This window comes from Cavia porcellus, unplaced genomic scaffold (assembly GCF_034190915.1).
Source record: "Cavia porcellus strain 051 isolate PalLab524CR breed Dunkin Hartley unplaced genomic scaffold, mCavPor4.1 scaffold_13, whole genome shotgun sequence".
Taxonomy (NCBI): Eukaryota; Metazoa; Chordata; class Mammalia; order Rodentia; family Caviidae; genus Cavia; species Cavia porcellus.
This window is the reverse complement of record NW_026947496.1, coordinates 35,663,215-35,684,607: the sequence shown is the minus strand read 5'-3', so window position 1 is coordinate 35,684,607 and position 21,393 is coordinate 35,663,215. Positions and strand designations below refer to the sequence as shown.

The 21,393-nt window shown below is 45.0% G+C and overlaps 1 protein-coding gene across 4 annotated transcripts in view; it reads right to left on the bottom strand.

The window, feature by feature from the left end:
* The window catches only part of Edaradd (EDAR associated via death domain), a 52,544-nt gene extending 37,103 nt beyond the window's left edge, over window positions 1–15,441 (bottom strand). Inside the window, exons 1-3 of one of the 4 annotated variants that reach the window (XM_013156264.3) lie at window positions 15,209–15,441; window positions 5,018–5,076; window positions 603–642 (exon numbers count right to left, since the gene is read on the bottom strand). In XM_013156264.3, the coding sequence (XP_013011718.1) occupies window positions 603–642; window positions 5,018–5,076; window positions 15,209–15,272 (163 nt within the window). In that variant the 5' untranslated portion in view covers window positions 15,273–15,441. Of the gene's footprint in view, window positions 1–602; window positions 643–5,017; window positions 5,077–14,108; window positions 14,661–15,208 lie in introns of those variants that run through there. The other 3 variants (XM_003473507.4, XM_023566579.2, XM_013156265.3) reach the window with 3 other exon arrangements.
* Window positions 15,442–21,393: the final 5,952 nt, after the last annotated feature.

Sequence of the window (21,393 nt, the reverse complement as noted above, 5' to 3'; positions counted from 1 at the left end):
GAACAGAGCTAACACATAAGAAAGTAGAACCATGGAATGGAGAAACTGAGCCCAGAATATCCTCGAACCCTTGCACCCTACAGTGCTCAGGAACCCCTGTGCCAGCAAGTCCCTCTGCCTTTTTAAACCAGTTTGAGTCAGGCTTCTGTAACTTGAATCCAGAGTCCAGGCAACCTTACAGGACTCTGTTAAAACACCATAGGAAACTGGGCATGATATCACACATCTGTAATTCCAGCACGCTACGAGGCTGAGCCAGGGAGATCACAATTTCAAGCCTGGCCTGAGCAACTTAGTGACTTAGAAAGACCCCTTTCTCAAAATAAAAAAAGTTCTGGGGATGGAGCTCAGTGTGAAGAAGGCCCTGTACTCAATCTCCAGTGCCACAAAAACAAAAACCATAGGAATTTAATGTAACATCTGCTATAAAATAATTTACGCTTTTTAGTTCATTTCTTTGATAATGACATAAAAATCATGAATCAAATGACCGGTGAATTTCTGTTTTACCACTTTAAATAATGAAAAATTACTTTGACTAGTGCTTTGTTCAAGATATTAAATTCATCACAAGTTCAAATAGTTATATTAACTGTACATACCTTTAGGGAGCGCTGTATCTTGAATGGGATATTTGTCTGACTGTAGGATCCAACAAAAGAAAAGAGTTATTTTTAAATGTCAAATTAGAGGATCAAAGTGAAAGAAAGCTTTGTCTTGGGAAAGTCATGGTTTTAATTTAAAACGTTGGAAATGGTTAGCCTTGGACTTGTCAATAAGCCTATCTCATTGACTGTCTTTATTCTCAAATTTATGGACATGAAGTCAAGGTTGACAAGAAGTTAATGTTGGAACATGAAATAGAATAAGCCTTATTCTAATTTCCTTGGCTCTGACCACTAAACCACACTTCCTTTCCCTGCAATGCTATTCTCCCTATCTGCTTCCTGCAGCTTGAAATGAAGAGGCTTTTGTTTTTCAAGCATCATGGGGACAGACTATTTTTTCCCACCATTTCTATGACAGTCATATGGGTCAATGAGTGTGTGTTCTGGGCGGTGCTTATCATTGCATTGATAGGTTTGAATCCTAGAACTACAGTCCAAAGGTAACTGAGCTGTCAATTGTGCAAAGATCTAAAGGTCAGTTACTAATTATGCACAATTATGCACAGTCCACAAGGCACTTATTGGAGTAGGCCTGCTGTTATGGTTTAAATCCAGAATGTCTCCCTAAAGGCTTGTGTGTTAGGAGATGAGGGTACTGGAAGATGATTGGATCATGGCGTTGCTATCCTCATCAGTGGGTTCACACTGATGAATTCAGAAGCCCACTGTGCAGTTAGGAGGTGGGGCCTGGTTGGAGGTAGGTCACTGGGGATGTGACCTGAAAGGGATGTATTTCTGTCCCTGGCTCCTCCCTTTTCTTTCTGGCTCCTGGCTGCCATGGATGAGCAGCTTCCCTCTGCCCTGAACCTTCCATCATGCTGTTTCGCTCTTGGGGCAACCAGGGACTAAACCCACTGGAAACTGTGAGCTAAATAAACCTCTCCTTCATGTTGTTGTCAGGTATTGGTTCCCAGCAATGGCAAAGTGTCTAAGACACCCACCTGTTTAAGGGAATTCAAATTGCATATGTGCTTACATTATTTAATCTGTTTACACCTATCTGTAGGTATCTAATGTTCTGGAAACTTATCCCAGTTAAACAAGGCAACTATTCTCTGAAGCTTCCAAGAGAGGATGAGAATGTGCCTCTACCCTGTCTCCAGACCCAGCTCCACTCCTGACTCATCCCTGCCCTCCAGTCGGAACCAGGCTTCCAGTTTCCTTTCAAATTTCTTGCAGGTCTCTATCTTGCCTTCCTTGGCAAAGCAGAAAAAGAAGTCAATGTGGAATCAAGAATATTTTTTTGATGCCTTTTGTGAGTTAAAAAGGAGTTGGGCAGCGAAGTTTTGGAACTCCTAGAAGCCTCCAACCTCTTCCCAACAAAACTCAGTAAGTAAATCACAATTAATCACAGAGACCTATAATCTCCAATAGGTCCACCCCAGCTACACTTCTGTGTGGTCCCCAAAGCATGAACCACATCTTTGTGGCACCCCCTCTCAGGCTGCTGTGGAAGCCCTTGACTACTCCTTCAGGCAGACTGTGAGCCTCCTCAGAGACTGTAATGCACGGTAAAGTGAAGATCTGCAAAAAGCCCTCTAGACAAACACAGGTGGAAGTGAGTGTGGGTCTCCTGGAGAAACTGATGTCCAAGTGATGCTCAGGACTCAGAAAGAAGGAACCAAGAAGGAGCAAGGTCACTGCAGATGGCACATGAAGCAGGAGTAAAAGCCAGTGAGCAGAACAGGTATAGGGAAGGAATTCCCGCAGTAGTCAAGGGGTGGACAGAAGAAGATGGGGCTGAATATGCAAAGGTGGAGCGTGAGAATGAAGGAAAGGGACTGTGCTCAAGGTGTTCAGGAACTTGCTGCATCAAGTATCAGTGACTGTCTTGAGTGTATCTCTGTGTGTGGTAAAGTGATCAACCCAATTGTGATGGGAAGTCAGACAAGCAAGAAATTCCAATCCAGAGATAACAACAGGGACCATGCCATGGGAAAGGGAACCCTTGAGGTCCCCAGGCGGAGGAGGCTCTGTGGATGAGAAGATGCCTGGGTCACAATGGAAAGAAGTAGGAACACTTTCCTGCCAGAGGAAGCAGAGGATTGGTGTCCTGGGAAAGTGAGAGAGCAAGGAGCATCTAAAGGACAGCAAACAGATATATGAAACTGGCTCTGCAGGTGAACAGCTGATGCCGATAAGGTCATAGAGATCTCATCTGCCACAACAAGGAGTGTATGCTAAACCTGTTTGCAGCAGGGTGCTGTGGGTTGCTTTATGGCCCCTGAAAAGGTTATATTGACATCGTAGCCCCTCACATCTCATAACATGACTTTTTTTGGAAACAGGGGTACAAATAACATTAGTGAAGGTGAGGTCACAGTATAGGAGGAGCGTGGACCCTTAAGCCAATGTGACTGATATTCCTATAAGAAGAGAAGACAGAGAGTTGTGGATACTTACATCTACTCTCAGTGGTAGAGCACTTACTCAGTATATGTGAAGCCCTGGGCTCAAGCCCAGCACAACACACAAAAAAGAGGAAGAAGAGAAAAAAGGGGGGGAGAAGAGCAGGAGGGGGAAAAGAAGTAGGGAGAAGAGAAGAAGGGGGAAAGAAGGGGGAGAGGAGAAAGAGGAGGGGAAAGAAGAAAAAGAGGAGCTGAAGGAGTATAACGAGATCCAGAAACAAGGCTCACACAGAGAAGATGGCCACGTGCTGACAGAGTGAGAGATGGTAGGGTGCATCTCAAAGCTAGGGAGCATCCAGGATCGCATGCAACACCATCAGCAGTTAGATGAAGCAGGGGGAGGGTAGTTATGGTTTGTCCTCCAAGGCTCAAAAGCTGGGAAGTGACTGCACTTTGAAGGCTCTGATCTCGTCATTGGACTACTGGGAGGTGGTATAACTGGAGGGCAGTGGAGCCTAGCTGAAGGAAGTGGGTCGTGGCTACCTCACCCTGGGTCATACTCAGAACAGAGTGACGTTTCCACGCCTTCCATGTTGTTGGTTTTTTAGAGCTGTCTTAGCAGAATGGTCTACGATGACATGTGTATGTTTTGTCACTGTTCCAGAGACTGGAAGTCCAAGATCAAGGTGTTTGCAGGACACGGTCCCTCTGAGGCATGTAGGGAAGAATTTTTCTGTGTCAATGTGACAGTTAATTTTAATTGTCAACTTGACTTGATTAAGTCTAGGAGATTAGTAAAGCACACTGCGGGGCATGGCTGGGTAGGTTATGGCAGTGTGGCCTTGAGTATTACATCTGGTGCAAGCCTATTCTTTCCTGGAACCCTTTCCCTGCTCTACTTCCTGGTTGCCATGAACTAAGCATCTCTGCTCTACCGTACCCTTTTGCCTGTGATGTTTCTGCCTTGGAGTCAGTTGGCCATAGACCGAAGACTCTAAAACCGTGAGCCAAATTAAACCTCTCCTCTTTTAAACTGAAGATGTCAGATATTTTCTCCAGCAATGATAAAGCTGACCCACAAAGTTAGCTTTCTGTCTCTCTATTAAAATACCTAAGAAAATCAACATAAAAAAAGAAAAGTTTAGCCAGGCACAGTGGTGCAGACCTATAATCCTAGCACTCAGGAGGCTGAGGCAATAGGATTGCCATGAGTTCAAGGCCAGCCTAGGCTCACAGTGAATGAGTGCAAAGCCAGTCTGAACTACATAGTGAGACTCCCATCTCAAAAAAAGAAAAAAAAAAAAAAAAAAGACAAGGTTTATTTTGGCTCATGATGTCAGGGTTGCTAACCCATGGCCACTTGACTCCATTATTTCCACTGTTTCTAGGCCTGTGGTGAAGCAGAAGCATCATGCAGGGATGGTGGATCCATGCTGCTCACAGTCCAGGCTGCAGGGAAGTGCCTGCACCTGCTTTCCCTCACTGCGTCCTGTGCAGTGGGATAAGAACAACTATCTGCCACCTCACAGGGTGCCTGAAGGAGGAAAGTCAATGCCTGTGACATCTCTGATAACTTTACAGAAATCAATGGGGCTCAGAGAAGAGGGTGGAGAGGGGGATTAAATGTGCTAACAGAGATAAATCAGTGTGTGTGCTCCTCTGCTCAGTTCCTGAAAAACTGTCTGGTTTTATCTTCAACCTCACATTAGATTAGTTTGAATTAAAAGTAGACCAACAGTATTAAAAGTTGACAGGTAGCCAAAGATTTCATAAAATCTAAGAGCACTTCTGGTACACACAACACAGGAATAGGATCCAACACACTATTTCCAGCCTGGAGAAACCCAAGGTTTATTCTTCCCCAGAGAACACCAGATAAAGATAAGAAATCTTACTTTGGGTTTCTAATTTTGTGCAAAAACTCTAAAGAAAATGTGAAGTAACAAAAGAGAAAAAAGCAAAACAAGGAGTGTGGCTATGAATGGAACACGTGTAACCTACCATGTTAAAGGACAAAGTGCTAGGGTCGGTGTCTTCCACTGGCTCCTTAGCCATGTGATCTGTGAAACAAAAAACAAAGGGAGAGTGTTTTCTTTAATGTAAAAGCACAAATGAGTCCTTTGATACGTCTTCCTATAGACAAACACCACTGTACTCATTCAGGTCTGAGAAACACTCTCTCAATCATTACTAGTCTTACGTAAGGCGGGGTTCAAATTGCACCAAGAAAGAGATTAAGAAAAAGGAAGGCTTGTTTCAAAAACACTATTGTATTTGGAACAGTTTACTTATAAATAAGTCACAAACAGAGTAACAAGTAACCAAAAATTTTGCAGATAGGATGTTAATGACTCTTTTATAGTCTGTATTGAACACCTTTAAGTAGGAAAGATTTAACTCTGAATACTACAGGTTTCCTTAGTTCTCAGTCTCTGTAACTTGTTTTTTAAAAAATCATCTCAAAGTATGCTCTTAACATGCTTCAAGTGAATATTAAAAGTGGTGACTTTGACTTCTCAGTATTTTGCATCTTATGCTTGATCAATTTATTCCATGTAAGGAAATGAATGAGAAAATATAGAAAAAAATACAGACTTCTGTCAGGACCTCCACTAGCTCACACTAATTCATACACATTAGAAAAAGATACCCTTTTCCAAGGTGCTTTTTAGGCATCTGCCAGGAAACCGTCTTAACGATGACTAAATTTGAGTGGAATCTTTCAGATTTGTTCAATATACACGCTCAGTCAAGATTTAATGTTTGCTTTTTATCCAGACCTTCAATAAGTGTTTACTATGGACTAAGCCCTAAGTCTAGGCAATGTCTTTGGGGATCCAGATAATGCATCATGGGACAATTTCTTGAGATAGTAATTTGTGTTTGTTGCCCTGGATGTTCTCCTGCTGAGAATGGGCTTTGCATCTTTCTCTGCCCCAGGGTGTTGACAGAAAGAGAAGCTGCATGAAATCAGTATCTCTGTATCTTTATGACAGCCTTTAGTCACTAAAGAGGTGGTCACAAAGGGAGAGAGCTTTGGCCAGTGACCTCCCATGAAGAGGGGGCTATGGCTTGTTCCTGGCATTTTCTCAGATGCTTTGTTACAGCAACAGAAAATTGTCTAACACAACTACAGACTCAGACTTGAGCTTAAATTGACAAGAAAATAAGCAAGTGTGTTGCCAGTACCACCCTGAGTGTGCAGAACTCTGGGTGCTCGAGTAATAGGGCACTGAGTGCTTCCTCTGTGACAGTGTGGGGCCACATAGGAGTGCACAGGAAGGGTGGACACTGCAGGAACAGGGGAGTGAGCAGGGAACAACCTGCACAGCAGCAGAAACCTGTGTCCCAAAGGAAGACTGACATTAGCCAGGGCACAGCACCTGGAGAGCATTCAGCCAGGAAAAGGCTGAGAGAGAAGAGAGAACATGTATGTATCAAGCATGTTCTCACAGATGGACAGACTGCATTTGGTTTTCTAGTTTTTCTTTCCCAAGTTTTTTACATGTTGGTCCACTCTGGGGCAGGGCTGTAGAAGCCACCACCACGCAGTGATCTTTTTTCATAGATCACATGGCCAAGGAGTCTTCTCAAACCCTTCTCCTTACTCCTTATCCTATTCTTCTTGAATATTTCATCCTCGCTGAAGTGCAACTGGATGCTAACACTTTACGATGTTAGCATTCGGCTTTGTGGGGTTTTAACAGGTGCCAATGCTATGGGATTGCAAGGAATGAGGCTGCGAAGGGGAGGCTGGGGTGGGGGATTATTAACACCCTTTAAGGCATCCTGTGCAGACACTATGAGCTGTGTCTGTAGCAAGTTAGGGTAGCTTCCTTCAGGAAAAGGAGTAAGAGAGGGAGGAAAAAGAAAAAGGCCTAACAAGGGAAGAAAGTGGAGGAGGCAGCTGAAAAAGGAGGAGGCAAACTAAAAACAGCAGTGAGGAGCAACTAGGACAACTAAGAGGATGGAACACTGCACACAGGTGGAGGAGGCCTGGGTCCTCACAGACACAGACAGCCAGGGCTGGCCTTGAACAAGACTATGACCTCGAACCAGATTAGTGCTGTGCCCAAGTCTCTTGCTTCTGCACTTGGCCAGTGGTCTTTGGTAATTCTGGTCCAGCCAAGTTTGGAAATCCAGGAGGCTGATCCACTGCCTCTGACTGTGACCCAGCTGCTGTGCTGTCACTGGCACACCTGCGGGTAGCAGGCAGACACAGAGAAGACAACAGGACAATGTCCCTTTCAAAGTCTGACATCTCTGGGAGTAAATGGAACCTAAGAAGTGAGCGACAGGTGGAATTCGGGAGCTTTGTTTTCTGAAGTATGGCAAAAGGGCAAGGAAGGCTCCAGGAAGGGCCTGTGTGCATAAACCATACTGGAGGCATTTATGTCCAGGTCTTTTCTTCTTTCCTCTGTGAATGTTCTGCTGGTCCTGGCCTTTGCCGTACAACAGTCTCTGGACTGAGCACTTGTGTGTTACTGCCAAGATGACAGACCCAGCTACTGCAATGGCCCACACGCTATGTCTGATCCAGTTCCTTCTCCCAGGAGTGTGTGTGTGTGTGTGTGTGTGTCTGTGTGTGTGTGTGTGTGTGTGTGTGTGTGTGTGTGTGTGTGTGTTTAGCTGGGGACTGGACCCAAGGTCTTTGCAGTGAGCTATATCCACTGTGTTTTTTATTTTTTGAACTTGAGATCCTCTTGCTTCAACCTCCCAGAATGCTGGCATTACAGACCTGAGCCCTCCTGCCCAATTCTGCTAGTTCGTTTACCTTATACTAACCTACTTTTATTCTGACAGGCCCAGATACTTGTGGGCCAGAGGGAAGTTATTTGGGGGAGGGACGCTCCCAGTTATCTGAGGGAGATCTAGAAGTAAAAAGTTTTCCTAAAGTCTTACTAGAGGCCTTATAGTTGCTTGCTTACAATACTATTAAGTGTAAAATAAAATTACTTAAAGATCTAAAATGTTTATTTTATATTTCCCAGTCAACAGCAGGCTAAATTCCCAAATAAGACTATGGTATCAGAAGGGATACGATGTGCCCTGAGATATTCTACAGTGTATCTTCCCAAGAGTTAAAAATATCTTACTATACTCACACATGCTTACCTATGTTTAAAGCAGCATAAGCCACAATAGCTTAACTATGGAATAGCCCATATGTTCATGGATACACGAGTAGATAAATAAAATGGAATATTATGGAGGTGCAGAGAAGAAAAAGTTTAGACATTCATAGAAAAATGGATGGATCTTGAGATCATAATATTAAATGAATTAAATTATATACAGAATGTTAAATATAGCATGGTTTTGCTTCTATTAGAAACTCACAATATAAATAAGGGGGATAACAAAAGGTACAGTGGATATTATGAATGAGAAAAACTTTTCAAAAGAAAAAAAAACTGAGATGGGAGAAAAGGGAAAGTAAGCAGGAGAAAAGGAAAAAAATATATAAACATATGACAGTTAAGACAGTTATATAAGCTGGTTCTTCTTGGTTCGCTGAGGGGGAAGTTTTATGCTAGTAATTTTCTAGACAATGTTTCATGCCTGTATCTTGTACTCCTAACAACTACTGTGAACCTAATAGTGTGCAATGTGTTATTATTACTCTCCTACTAAAAAGAGTTTTATTATTATTTTTTACTTTAAAAAAATTTTTTTAAAGTAAATAAAGGGGATCAGAAATGATCAAGATATGATATATGTATATGCCAATTACCCAAAAGTTAATTATTATGTATTGCAAATACCAATAAAATTTTTTTAAAAATTTTAAAAAGTGGGCATAGATGAGTCCCAGAAGGCCAGGCCTGCCAGCACCACCAGGGTTCAGTGGGGGACATTCTCTGCTCCTGGTGTCATCTCTTCGACAAGAGTTAGGCTTTCCTAACTCTTCTGGATTAGTGACTCCAGATGCGCTGAGATCAGCCCATATTCTCTGGCAAAGGACTGGTTGTCATTGCCATGAGCATCGGCTGAAGAGTCCCCTGGCACAGGAGAGACCTGTTGAGCTGATACTGCAGGGCCTGGTGGGAGCAGATCGGGCAGGCTACATGGTCATTTAGTTTCTGGAGACTGCAGATCCCTAATTCGTCTGAGTAGTAGCAAAAGACAGTCTCTACATCCTCACTCATGTCAAAGTCCAAGAGTAGTGTCCAATAGGGACCACACAGGTGGAAGCATCCCTGGCTGAGAGATTGCAACTTTAAGCAGTACCCAAGCTGGCCCTTCTCTGGGGTCTCCTCTGTGCTGTGATGAGTACCGTCTCTGTTGACATAGTTATTTGGTTTCCTCCAAATTCTGAGCCCACAGCTCCCTTACCAAGGCAGCCACAGGCACTCTTAACTTTCTTGGCCTGTCCATCTTAGAGCCAATGATTAAGAAATTCTCCAACCCATCTTGTCCAAAAGTGAGTCATAAGACCCTCTTCCCCATCTCACAGTGGGTCCTGCCACATACCCAGGAGGAGGGAACACTGCCCAGAAGATCCAAGAAGAATCTGACAGACACCCTTGCTAGGTCCCCGCCTGGCCTATCAACATTAGACCATTGTTGGCCAATTACTTTCCTACACATTGCCTGTATTTCAATAGTGGCCCTGAAATGAGGCCTCCATAAGAACAAAGGAAGTTGGGTGAGTGGCACAAGCCTATAATCCTCTCTCTATTCATCACACTACAGAGGGGCGGCAATTTCTCAGAGGACATTCAAACATCATCTCCAGTGATGACCTTTCAAAGAAAACAAAAAGGCAAGGTGTGGAGCTTCCAGTTTTCCCAAACCCTGTGAGCCAAAAGCCTGGAGCCCTTTGTGCTTTCTAGCGAAGAATTAATGACAACTCTTTGACCTTGTAATTTTGGAGTTAAAGTTAAGTTCCTCTTCTTTTTTTAGCCATAGTTCTCCTTTAATCCCCAGCTGTCTTCATCACTGCTTATAAAAAGCCCTGGTGTCCTGAACCAAACTGGCAATCACACAAGCACTCACAGTGTACGCAGACAGCTTTGGTGGAGGTGACAACCTTCTCCTCTTTCTCCCTAGGTCATGAGGCTGAATGAGCACATGGAGTCCTACATCAGCTTCTCTGGAGAGCAGCCCCATCAGCCCAGTAATAAGGATCAGACCGAGGAGGAGCAGGGAAGGAGGGGAGAGGGGACAATGGATGTGAGAGGAGAGTCAGACACAATTCCAGGAGAGAGAAGAACACTGAGCAAGCAGAAGTATTGTAAGGTAGTGAAAAAATGAAGGGAAGACTGGGAAAACCACAAGGAAGGGAAGGAGAGAGGGGAAAAGGAAGGAAGATCACAGTTGTGATCACCACATTGTTACCACCATCTTTGGTGGCTTTGGAAATGAACTGGTCCAGCTCTGGGCATGTAGATACTCCTGAAAGAGGCTCACTCTTTAGCGCTGGGTGCTTCTCCCCACTTGGGAGACTCATGACTGCCCACAGAAAGACTACAAAGGACCAGTGATGGGTGCAATAGCTCCAAAGGGGCCATGGTGGACTAGTGACCAAGGCTGAGGCTCCCATGGAGTAGCCATGCTGCCCAGGACAAAAGGGCCCCAGAGCAAGGGACAGCTATGTGGCTGTGCTCCCTGCAACCAAGTAGTAAGTGTCCCTTTTGCCAACCTTCCAAGTGTCCCCTTCCTCAGCCTGGACCTTTAGAGCCTCCTGGTTTGTTCTGTCTTCAAATATCTAACAGGTGTGGTCAAAATATACAGTGAATGTTCATTTAAAAATATGACAGTAAAACACACTGCCATTGCACACCCAAACTTTCCCCTTTACTTCAGTTGCACATATCCTATCACACTTGCTACTTTCTGAAGCAGTTCTGTAAGTGTCTTGTACCATCACAGCTGCCTGCATGTCCTAAGTAGATTAAAATATTTACCTTTCATGGTCATTTGACTTCAGAGAAGAGCCAGAAATCACACAGTGCAAGACCTGGTGTATAAGATGGATGAGAACACAACATAATGTTTTCACAAGCTTTCCTTTCTGCTGGATGGTACTTGGCAGCAGCATTTACTGTATTTTTGATCAACCCTTGTAAAGAATACTCACAAAAGAGGACTTACAGCACTGCATCAGAAAGTAGCAGGAAAGGATGATGGGATAAGTATGTTTGAAGCAAGAGGGCATATTTTAAGATGATTCAATGGCAGTCTTTTAGTGTAACTTTTTTTATTTATACACTCACTATATTTTTTGATTATTCCTTGTATGAAAACAAATGAACTAGATTTCACCCACATTTAACACAGAATTCTGGCCCCTTCAATAATAACCAGCACAGCCATTTCCTTCCCTGTGACTTGAAATGTCTTGGGAATCCTCTTAATGTTATGTTATCTTTAATTAATATAGCAATATATGTACCTGAAAAAGCTTTACAAGGTAAACATAAGTGCACACACATAACTCAATAAGTAAACTTTTAAAATACCAACATAAGAAGAATGCTTTCCCCTCATAGTTTGAAGTAAGTTTGGTTAGATTTTGTTTCTTTCATTCATTCATGGGAGTGCTAAGCATTTATCAAGAGCTTCATATGTGCCAAGCACTGTGTGAGGTGTTAGAGACAAGCTAAGAAGAAAAAAAAAAAGACATGGTCCCTATCAAGGAGTTTACACTCCAATGGGGGAGAATAACAATAGCCAAATGATCAATCACACCTGCAAAATTGACAAGTGTCAGAAACGGAAGGGCTGTGTGAGGATGGCATGGAGCTGGTCACCTCTGAGCTGAAGTCCAGAGAAGTGGGAGATGTGTGTGTGTGTGTGTGTGTGTGTGTGTGTGTGTGTAGCCTTACAGGCTGAGGGAGAAACCTGTGGATAGGTCAGAAGACAGGAGGGTGGGAGGGTTTTCAAGGAAAGGAAAGGAGGTCCAGTGGCTGCTATCCAGAGAGCAGGGGGCTAAAGAGGGCAGGTGAAGGGTTTCAGGGATAGGTCAGGACCCATCACACAGAGCATGGAAGCCACTCAAGGACTTGTCAGAAAGTGGCTCTAAGCAGAAGGATGACAGGACCTGACTTGCTCTGCAGAGATCACTCTGACCATCTTTTGTAAAACAGGTTGGCAGCAGGCAAGCCTGAGAGAGAAAACACTGGGTGGGAGTGAGCTAGGCAACCAGGTGAGAGTGTGGTAACAGGTCTGGGCGGAGAGGTGAAAATACCACTGGCCTTGGTCCACTGGAACCATCGGTGATTTCGTTGCAGGGAGGTAGGTTTCTTGTGGGTTGCAAAAACAGAACAAAATGTTTGGAAGGGGAAACTGGTGTGTTTCAGGAGAGGAATCACATTTGACTGATGGGTTCTCAGAGTAGGAAGGGACACTGAGACCATCTTCTAGAAGCTTTGAAGTCTTCCGCAGCCTATTCCAGGTGACACAGGGTCTTGACCTTGGGAGGCCGCCCTCCTCTCGCTGGGGCCCCAGCGCTACCTCTTTCCAGAGATCTCACCCACAGGTTTGGTTTCTATCTCCTAAAGTCAAAGAGATACATCATCTCTCAGATACCCTCCTGTCATACACTCTGTGGTCACATCATTCTATCTCTGCGGGGACTTCAAGTCCCTTCATTCCAGATTGTGGGTATCTGCTTTGGCCAGGCCATGCAGACTGATGGTACCTGGAATTTCACATCTAGTAGTGTTGTTACAGTCACCTAAGGCCACACTAGCTCTCCTGATGACCTCCTTGCACCTTGTGCCCTGGGTGATTCACAGAGGATTTTTATCACTGAGACCACTGTTGAGTGGATTCCCAGCCCCCACCTCCTGTGGCATGGCTGATTGGGGGGGGCACAGAATTCATTTGTATTTCCATTGAGCGAATCTCTAAGACCTGTAATAAGATCTGAGACCACTATTATTAAAATTTAACCCAAACATTCCTCCATACCTTGTCAACTAGGTTCCGGCAAAAGTGGGTACAGGGTAGAGGTAGGAGGTAAGGGGGAGGATCTCCACCTTTTTCCCCTTCTGTTGTCCAAATAAAACATATGTAGAGACATCCGATTTATTTTCCATCTCCAATTGACAAAATGTTCGCCATACCCCACTTGAAGAATTTAAATCTTTTTTGAAGTCTCAACTCCCACCCCACACCCCAAATAGCACATCACAATGCCGAGGTAGCTGTTGAGTTTTTAATCTTCTGATTTTAATCTCTAGAGACATGGCTCCTTCAAGGTTCTCAAGCCACAAATTAGTGTTAGAATACTGGAGCTCTGTTCCTGCCCAGGCTCCAGAAATGAAATTAGGAAACATTTCCATCCGAACAGCAGCATCTCCTTTAGGGTGGCTCTTCCCTAGTATGTCCAACCTCAGCAAAACCAGGTACAGCCCCAGTGCACCCTGAGGGCCATATCAGCCACTCAGTAGTGTATTCCACAAACGTTCACGGAGTTTGCCCGTAGGTTATGGGAGTGAGAATTCCTAGAAGGTGAATTCTAAAAAGGACTTAAAATCCAGGTGAGAGATGAAAGAAAATTCCAGATCCTGGCCTCAGATACGAAAGCATAATATCTTAAAATAAGGATGACACTACAGGACATTCTAATCAAAGGCCTCCACAGGTGGGGATTCCACAGGTGGGCTCGATCTTTGGTTTCTCCGGACACTGATTTATGAAAAAGCTTTGGGAATGGGGTAGGGGACACAACATTGACAAAAGTTCAACTAAGAGGGACGAAGGGAAAGCAGAAGGCATGAAAGCTGGAAACCAGGGAGAGCAAGGAGGAGAAAAAGAAATACACCCCATGCGCTCTTCTTTGCCGGAGGTTGGCGAGACTTGTTTCAACCTGGCATCCTGCGCCCGGAACAAAGCGGCCGGGCGCGCGCGGGCGCAGGGGGCGAGCGCACCGCGCAGGGTCTGTAGTCGCCCACAGTGTAGCCCAGGGGTGGGGCGACACCGCCTCCATCCCCGCCCGGCCCGAGTCTGGCGTGCTGTCGGGGGATCCTGAGGTGCCCTTGGGGGGCCGCGGAGGTTCGAACCCAGGCTATGTCTCAGCCGCGCGCACCCCACGAGCTCCCGGTCCCCGCTCCAGTAAGGGCGCGGCGCGGTGTCACTTTACCTGAGCGCAGAGGGTCGTTGGGAGAAGCCATGTGGGCGGGGAGAGGGCAGACGGGCACTCGGGCAGAGCCAGGTGGCCTCGGGGACCGGGGAGGAGAGCGGGCCGCGGCGACTGGAGGTCCTGCGGGGCAGACGCGCCGGGAGGAGCCTCCACGGCCACGGCTCTGCGCGCCCTGCGTCTCCTCCGCCTGTTCGTCCCGGGTCTCCGCAGCTTCTTCCTCAAGCTCACTTCCTGCTCTGGCAATTAGCAAAGCCCCTGCTTGGCGTCACCCCCGCCTCCTCCTGGGGCGCGGGGTGGGGTCCCGGGTGTCCGCGGAGCGCCCGGAGCGCGCGTCCTGCCCGGTGCCCCGTCCGCCTGGGCCGGTCCCACCGCAGGCCACAGCGACGACAGCCTTGGACCGACTCCCGTGCGACCCGGGCCTTGGAAAAAGGCTGCAGGGGCGCACCGGTGACTTTCCTGGCTGCCAGGCGCGCCCTCGGCTGGGACACCAGTTCGCTCCTCACACAGGCCTGCACCGGGACGCCTGCCGGCGATCTGATATTTAAACAGTTTCCTAATCTTGAGGCGGACCCCGCCGCTGCATGATGGCACACGCTAATACTTCGCACAGTATTTTGATGTTTCTTTGGCTTTAGTTACTGCCTGACCTTAAGGGTGAGAGTTACACAAAGGAGCGAGAAGGATCCACACATGCTCACTTGGCCTCTAAGGGGAGAAAAAGCTCTGAGTTCTCTCAGAAATGCTAAATTGACTGGTCTTTTTTTAAAAAAAAAATAAGCTTTAATTTCAACAGATTTTAAACCTTCTGCTTAAATGAGCACTGCCTGGGATCATTTGTAGAAATTATATTTAATATTGCTGTATTCGAGCTAAATGTAATCACCCAATCGTTATATGAAGGTCACAGGTAATTTAAATTCAATATGAATCTCTGAAATGTATCAAGTACTCTATGTCTACCTTCATACAGAAGAACAGAAACATAAAAATTTAAGAGCAAAAACAATAACAGTGTTCAATGTCATCAGCATATTATCTGACACAAGTAATCGCCTAAAATCAGGTCTGAGAAACGCAGGCAGCAACAAAAGTCTACATACCTTCTTGGCCACCAGGAGGTTGTTTTGTACTTCTACCCATCTGTTTAGTTGTTCTGAGGCCCATGGAGTCCTGAACTTCTTAATCTCTGAAATATTCCAGGAAAGAGGCAAGAGCTTCGGAGAAGAGGGTGCTAGTGCTGCGTGGGACCAAAGACCTTCTAGCCAGAAGTTCAGCTCTAAGAAACTCGTGGTGGGAGGATGAACTTCCTCTTGGTCTGCCTTCTGATAGGAAGGGAAACTTTGTAAAATGGTATTTTCTCTTAGAGTACCTTTTGAGGTTTGGTTTGTGGTCCTATCTGTACTTCACATGCTGATGGAATTATTTCTGATGTTTGGTCATCAGGAGTTAGATACCAAGCTGGGCTAGCTTGTTCACACAACTTCAGTTGCACTAATGCTGGCTTGTTTTTCAAGTCTCTGAACAGCAAGTCATCTTCTTATTGTGCCTGTTCTTCATTATATCACATAGAAGGCAGTGCTAAAATGCACTTGAATTTTTAGAGCAAGATTGACTAGATACATGACTTACTGCTCTTTCATTCCATTTCCTGACGATGGCAAACATCCCCAACATTTTTTCCCCATGTATTTGTGAACTATAATGTGCAGTGCAAATGGGAGTTATTTTTTACAGTTTACCAAAAAAAGGTAATCTTAAAATAGTTCTCATCAGCCAGAGTTTCCATACAATCTGTGTATTGTCGCTTTTTGTCCTTCAGCTTTCAATTCTATTGCGGCCAAAGAGTGTGTGAAGACACACTTGAAAGGTGACATTTTCGATGTTTCCCAGTATTTACCAAAAACTCAAGAAATGTTGGCGTCCCTTTTTAAGTTCTATATTCCGATTACTTCACTACTCTTTTGTTTTGATGTGTTGTGTCTTTTTGAGACAGAGTTTCATTATGCAGTTCAGGTTGGCCTTGAACTCACTTTAAAGCTTTGAAACCCAGTCTGGCCTCAAACTCACAGCAGTCCTCTTGCCTCAGCCTCCCAAACTTCACTACTCTGTAAGTGACAGTCAGTTTTCCTTTTCTGACAAGCTGGCAGCACAGACTTGGCAATCTTATAGTCAGCCTGCTGGATTTGACCAGGAGTCTGTCACTGAGACAATGTTTTCTCTCTCTCTTCTCTCTGTTTTGAATATTTAAATTGTTTTATCATAAGCAAGAAGCCCAAATGTTGAGTTTGTAAGAGTTCACGGAATTGGGAAAATTCCCTCAAAAAATATATATTTTTTAACACACCTACATTGGTGTATGTAACATAGTAGAAACAAACAAACCAGCTGCCTTAACCTTTCATTCTTTTCTTGGAATTTATTGAGAGAAGTGCTTATTGACTTTGTTATAAGAAATGTCACAATATGTACTGAAGCACTGTATGAATCGTGGACTGGTGTGTTAATTGCTACCATTTTTTAAAGCAAAGTTTTAAAACTCATCCTATGCATTATACAAAGTTGCAAGCCCTGGGCAAACCAAAATAAGAAACCCTGACTCTTAAGAGTTTATAATCAAGAGAAATTTGTAAGTATTGCTTTGTTATACAATTGAGAAGTGAAAGTTCAAAGAAGTGAGTGTGGAGGATGGCACTGAAGACCTGTGGAAGCAGTGATCCAGGGGTGACTACCTCAGAGTGAGAGTTAGCTACAGCTGTTTCAGGAAAATTCCGTGATCTTAATTCATGGCTACAGAATTGTAGCCTGAAGTGTTGAAGAACACTGTTTGTGGCTTTTCACAAACAGATAATGATACTTACAAAAAAGTTACCTTAAAATGGGGAAAAGAGTGACTTAAAATGTATTTTCTTTAATTCATTGTAGATTGTGGGGTTTTTTTGTTTATTTTGCATCATTTTGGGTAATACTGTGGTTAAATTTCTGCATCTAAGATAAAAACTTACATTACGGAACACACATTTCCTTTCGTACACTTCGTATAAGTGAATCTCACAAACCAGGCCTTGACTGCCCAGCAAGGTCTGATCTAAATAAAAGTGGCCAGAACTGCATTGGAAGTGATTGGGTTTAGGAATGGAGAAGATTCTCTGTGTCGCAGGAAACAGCCCTGATGACTGAGTTTACATGATATGCCCTTGTAAAGTCAGGTATCACGGAAAATGCCCAGTGAGAATTACTAAGTTTGTGTAGGTCTTCATTTCTGGAACAGACACTGGGTAAATCTGATCAGAGTGCCCAAGGTAGGCATGGCGGACTTCTGCTGTCTTGCCAACTAACATCTCGTAGTAGTAGCCCAGTTTTTTCCTGGAGAATCACTGTTCCCCTTGATAGAACTGTGGGGGAGGACCAGCGGCAGCTGAAAAGATAAGAAGTATGAAATATAGATGACCTTTATTTTGGGAATGGGGGGAGAGATACCCCGATTCCCTGGAGCATGGCATCTCCACCCTGGGATTGGCAATCTCTCTGTGGAACACGTGGAGTGAGGCACATAAGTAGCCTTGATTTGGGGTGGAACCTAAGGGGGGCATTAGGGATGCACAGGTAGCCCATTGGTCTTAGGTTTGGCACCATAGGTAAATTCCCAGGGGTGGGGGAGATAGTGGCTTCCTTGTTCCAGTTGAGGCTTTCCTGGCTACAGAGTCCTGTCTGGGCCAAAACTCTTTCATATCCCGTCTTATGATTATTATTATGAAAAGGGGAGAAGATTTCTCTCTTTAACTACTTCCTGCTGGCAGAGGGCGCTGTACTGGAGCCTAGCGGAGTCGACGGGATGACAGTTGATGCCCAGGTAGAAGCTGGTGCCAGGTGTTTTAGCCAGGACAACTTCACTGGTGAATACACGTATGTTAGACTGGAAAAACAAAGAGACAAGATGTTATGAGGAGACATAGCACTGTCATATTTAAGGACCCAGGTGAGGTAGAAGGAAAGGTGCCTTTGATTTAGACATGTTCCACAATAAGACAGAATTTTGAAAATTAAGTGTGAGGTTAGGAGAAATGATGTTATGAGAGGTGATTACTCCCCCATCTGAAAGCATAAAACTTAAGAGGGTAGGTGTGTAAGGCTTGTCTCTGGTATGCATGACGTTGGAGTCTGTAGGCAATACTGTTAAAGAGTCCTGCTGTAAAAATGATCATTAATAGAAATTAGGAACCAAAGTGGAAAACAAAACATGACTTAGCCTGTTAACTGTGGCTGCGAGGCCTTCATGAAATGGAGACGGGTGGGCGACAGAAGATGAGATGACCACTCAGAATGATCAGATTTAGGGCTGGAAGGGCACCTCTTAGCCTGAGTGATGTGAAACCAGGATGGCAGTCTAGCAACTTTGATTTAGGCATGGCTCGCTGTAACCTGATTGTATCAGCAGTTTACCTGGTTGTGGGAAAGACTTTTATGTATCCTGAAAAAGTATAAACAATGTAAGAAGACAAAATGTATCTGTCAGTCTTGACCAGGGTTGTCTGACAAATTGGTGAATAAGAAAGGAAGGGGGTGGTCTTATATCATTGAGAAAAGGTTTATTAGCGATAACAGGTGTAAGCTGTTGAGGCCTCAATGTGTCTAAGTCAGCCTGTATAAAAGGCATTGCAAGATTTAGGACTGGGACCGGCACGAAATAGGCCCTGTTTGTAAATGGCATATGTTGACCATCAATACCCCATCGTAGAGATTGAGGACTTAATATAGCAGCCTGAAAACTCAGGAAGAACTCTGTATATATGGCCTCTATGTCCACAAATATAGAAAATTGTCTTACCTGAGACTTTAGTGCACCTTGGACTCTGAAACAGCCACCTTAAAGGGGGCTGTTGTTGCCCTGAACCCCCTCAGTCTTTGGCAGCAATTTTTTTTCAGTGATGAATCTGGCAGTGTGGACATTTCCTGTGAGAGCTAGAAGTTAGGATGGCTTACCCACACTCTGGTGGCTAGGACAGTCTAGCAGCCCTGGAGTAAAGTCTCAAAGAATGCCAGGAAGGGGCATTTTCTTGCCCAATGTCTTCTGCTGCATTTGAGCGTGTTCCATGGGGGACCAGGCAGCTCCACCTCATGTAGGTTTACCTGCCTCAGAACTCATAAGTGTCAAAAGTGTTAAAAATATGAAAAACCATATTAAGATCTCTCTAAGGTTTGAAGGTCAAGTTTTGCCTTTTTGTTTGGGATTTGACTACACTAGAATTAAGTGAGTATGTAGGAGTTTAATACTGACATTTTAGATCAGAGAGCAGGCTTTATCTGGAAGGCATATCACTTTTAGGGTGTTGCGTGGAATTACATATTTAACAAAAAGGCTTTGATTGATAAACAAGGCTGGTAAAATTATCAGGTGGCCAGTAACCTTGTTAAATGGTTTGACAATTGTGATTTAAAAAATAGCATCTCTTGAGCAGAGCCGAATTGTAAAAAGGCATGTCTGAGCAGAGCTGCTGAGCTGCTGTTTTGTGGCGCGCTGGCAGAGCATGCCCAGTGTGGGGGTGGGGCGAGCATCGAGATGCGCACAGGGGCGGCTGGGACTGCCCCCGGAAACGTGTAAGGCGGCATTGACGATGGTGCATGGGGGAGGGAGGGGCTGGGACAGCGCATGGAGGAGGGCCTGGGAGGCGGCCCAATGCAGCATTCGAAGCTGGAACTGCTTTTGAGGTGCAAGGATTAGAAAGCCAATTTAGGAACACAGCTGGGTTTTGATTAGCCTCCTGGACCTGTTGTAAAAGTTTGTTATCAAATTGCCTGGGATATAATTCTGTGGGTCAACAGAGAAGCTACCTAATTCATGAGTAATCTGAGATAGGTCAGAAAGGGAAAAAGGCACATGTATATTAACAAGTCCCTCGGGGCCAGCTTGTGCCCGAAGTGGCAGCAGAGCTTGAGGAGAAGATTGCAGAGTAGAGGGCCATTGGGCAGCCATTTGTCCAGTAGATGTGTGTGAGCAATCATCTGTAGAGCGGCTACAGAGCTGCTGCCCATCACCCTGGGAAACACAGGCAGGTGGTGTCTCACTGTGTGCCTTGCAGTGAGAGGATTGCTGTAGGCAGCACAATGAAGCGTCATGTGCACTGCAACAGGGCGGCTGTTGCAGTTCACAAGAGGAGCCACAAGGGGGCGCCCATTGACAGTGAGGCCCGTGTGAACATGGCGGCACCCGGCCACGTGGCGGAGGGTTGTAACATGGCGAATGTTCCCAGTGCAAGCTGGAACAATCACGTGGCCTGCTGGAAGGACATAGTGACCGAGACCTACTATGGTGGGCGGGCAGTGAGAATGCTGTAGAGGTCAGAGAATTATCAGGAGAAAGAGTCGGAGACTTTGAGGAAGCGCTAACAGAGTGATTGGAGTTGCTGGGAGAGTTATGGGTCCCGGAAGGAGGAGAGGGAGATGATCACACAGCGGGAGGTAACTGCAACTCATTGGGACCAGGACTGCTGAGAGAATCAGGCATAGGGGAAGGGAAGAGCAGTCTGGCGGGAGGTAACGGCAGGGAACAAGTTTGGGGGTAGGCAGGCGGTGGCCGGGAAAAGACCAGGGGAACATCATCAAGCGAATCCTGAGAGCAGGACGGAAAAGTTCGTGGCGCGGTAGAGTTAGCTAAAAGTATCTGAGTGGGAGCACAAGACTTAATGAGAGACAGGCGTGTTCTCAGAATAAGAAAGGCCTGAATATAAGGGAGTTCTAATAACTTGTCGCCGGCCTGACAGAAATCATACAAGTTTCTGAGAATGCAGGGGTCAAATGTTCCTTCCTTGGGCCAACGATTGCCGCTAAGTGGGTACGTTGGCCAGACCTCCCGGCAGTAAAAAGTTAGTTGTTTAGTTTTTATGGTACTTTTAATTTTTAAAGTACGTAAATTGGAAATTAGGCATTGTAAAGGCATCTTTTGGGAGTTAGAAAATACATTTCCCATGACTGATTCAGGTAAGAAATAAGCCATAGTCCAGAACAAGCCGACACTCATTTGTGGCACCACACAGTGGCTAAGGTTCCAAAAACTCGTATATTCCAGTCATCACTGAGAGATTTACTAGTGGAGTTAACGTGGGGTCAGTAACAGTTTTTCCTGTGAAAGCGCGAGGCTTTAAGGGAATTGAGGGTCTTTCAGTGTGGGCAGTCCAAAAATCTCTGCTTTGGGCTATCTGAACCCAAAGAACGTGAGAGATTTTAGAGTGTGGACACAGGTTTGCCCAGAAAGAACCCTGCCCTGGGCTGTCCTAAGGACGTGAAAATG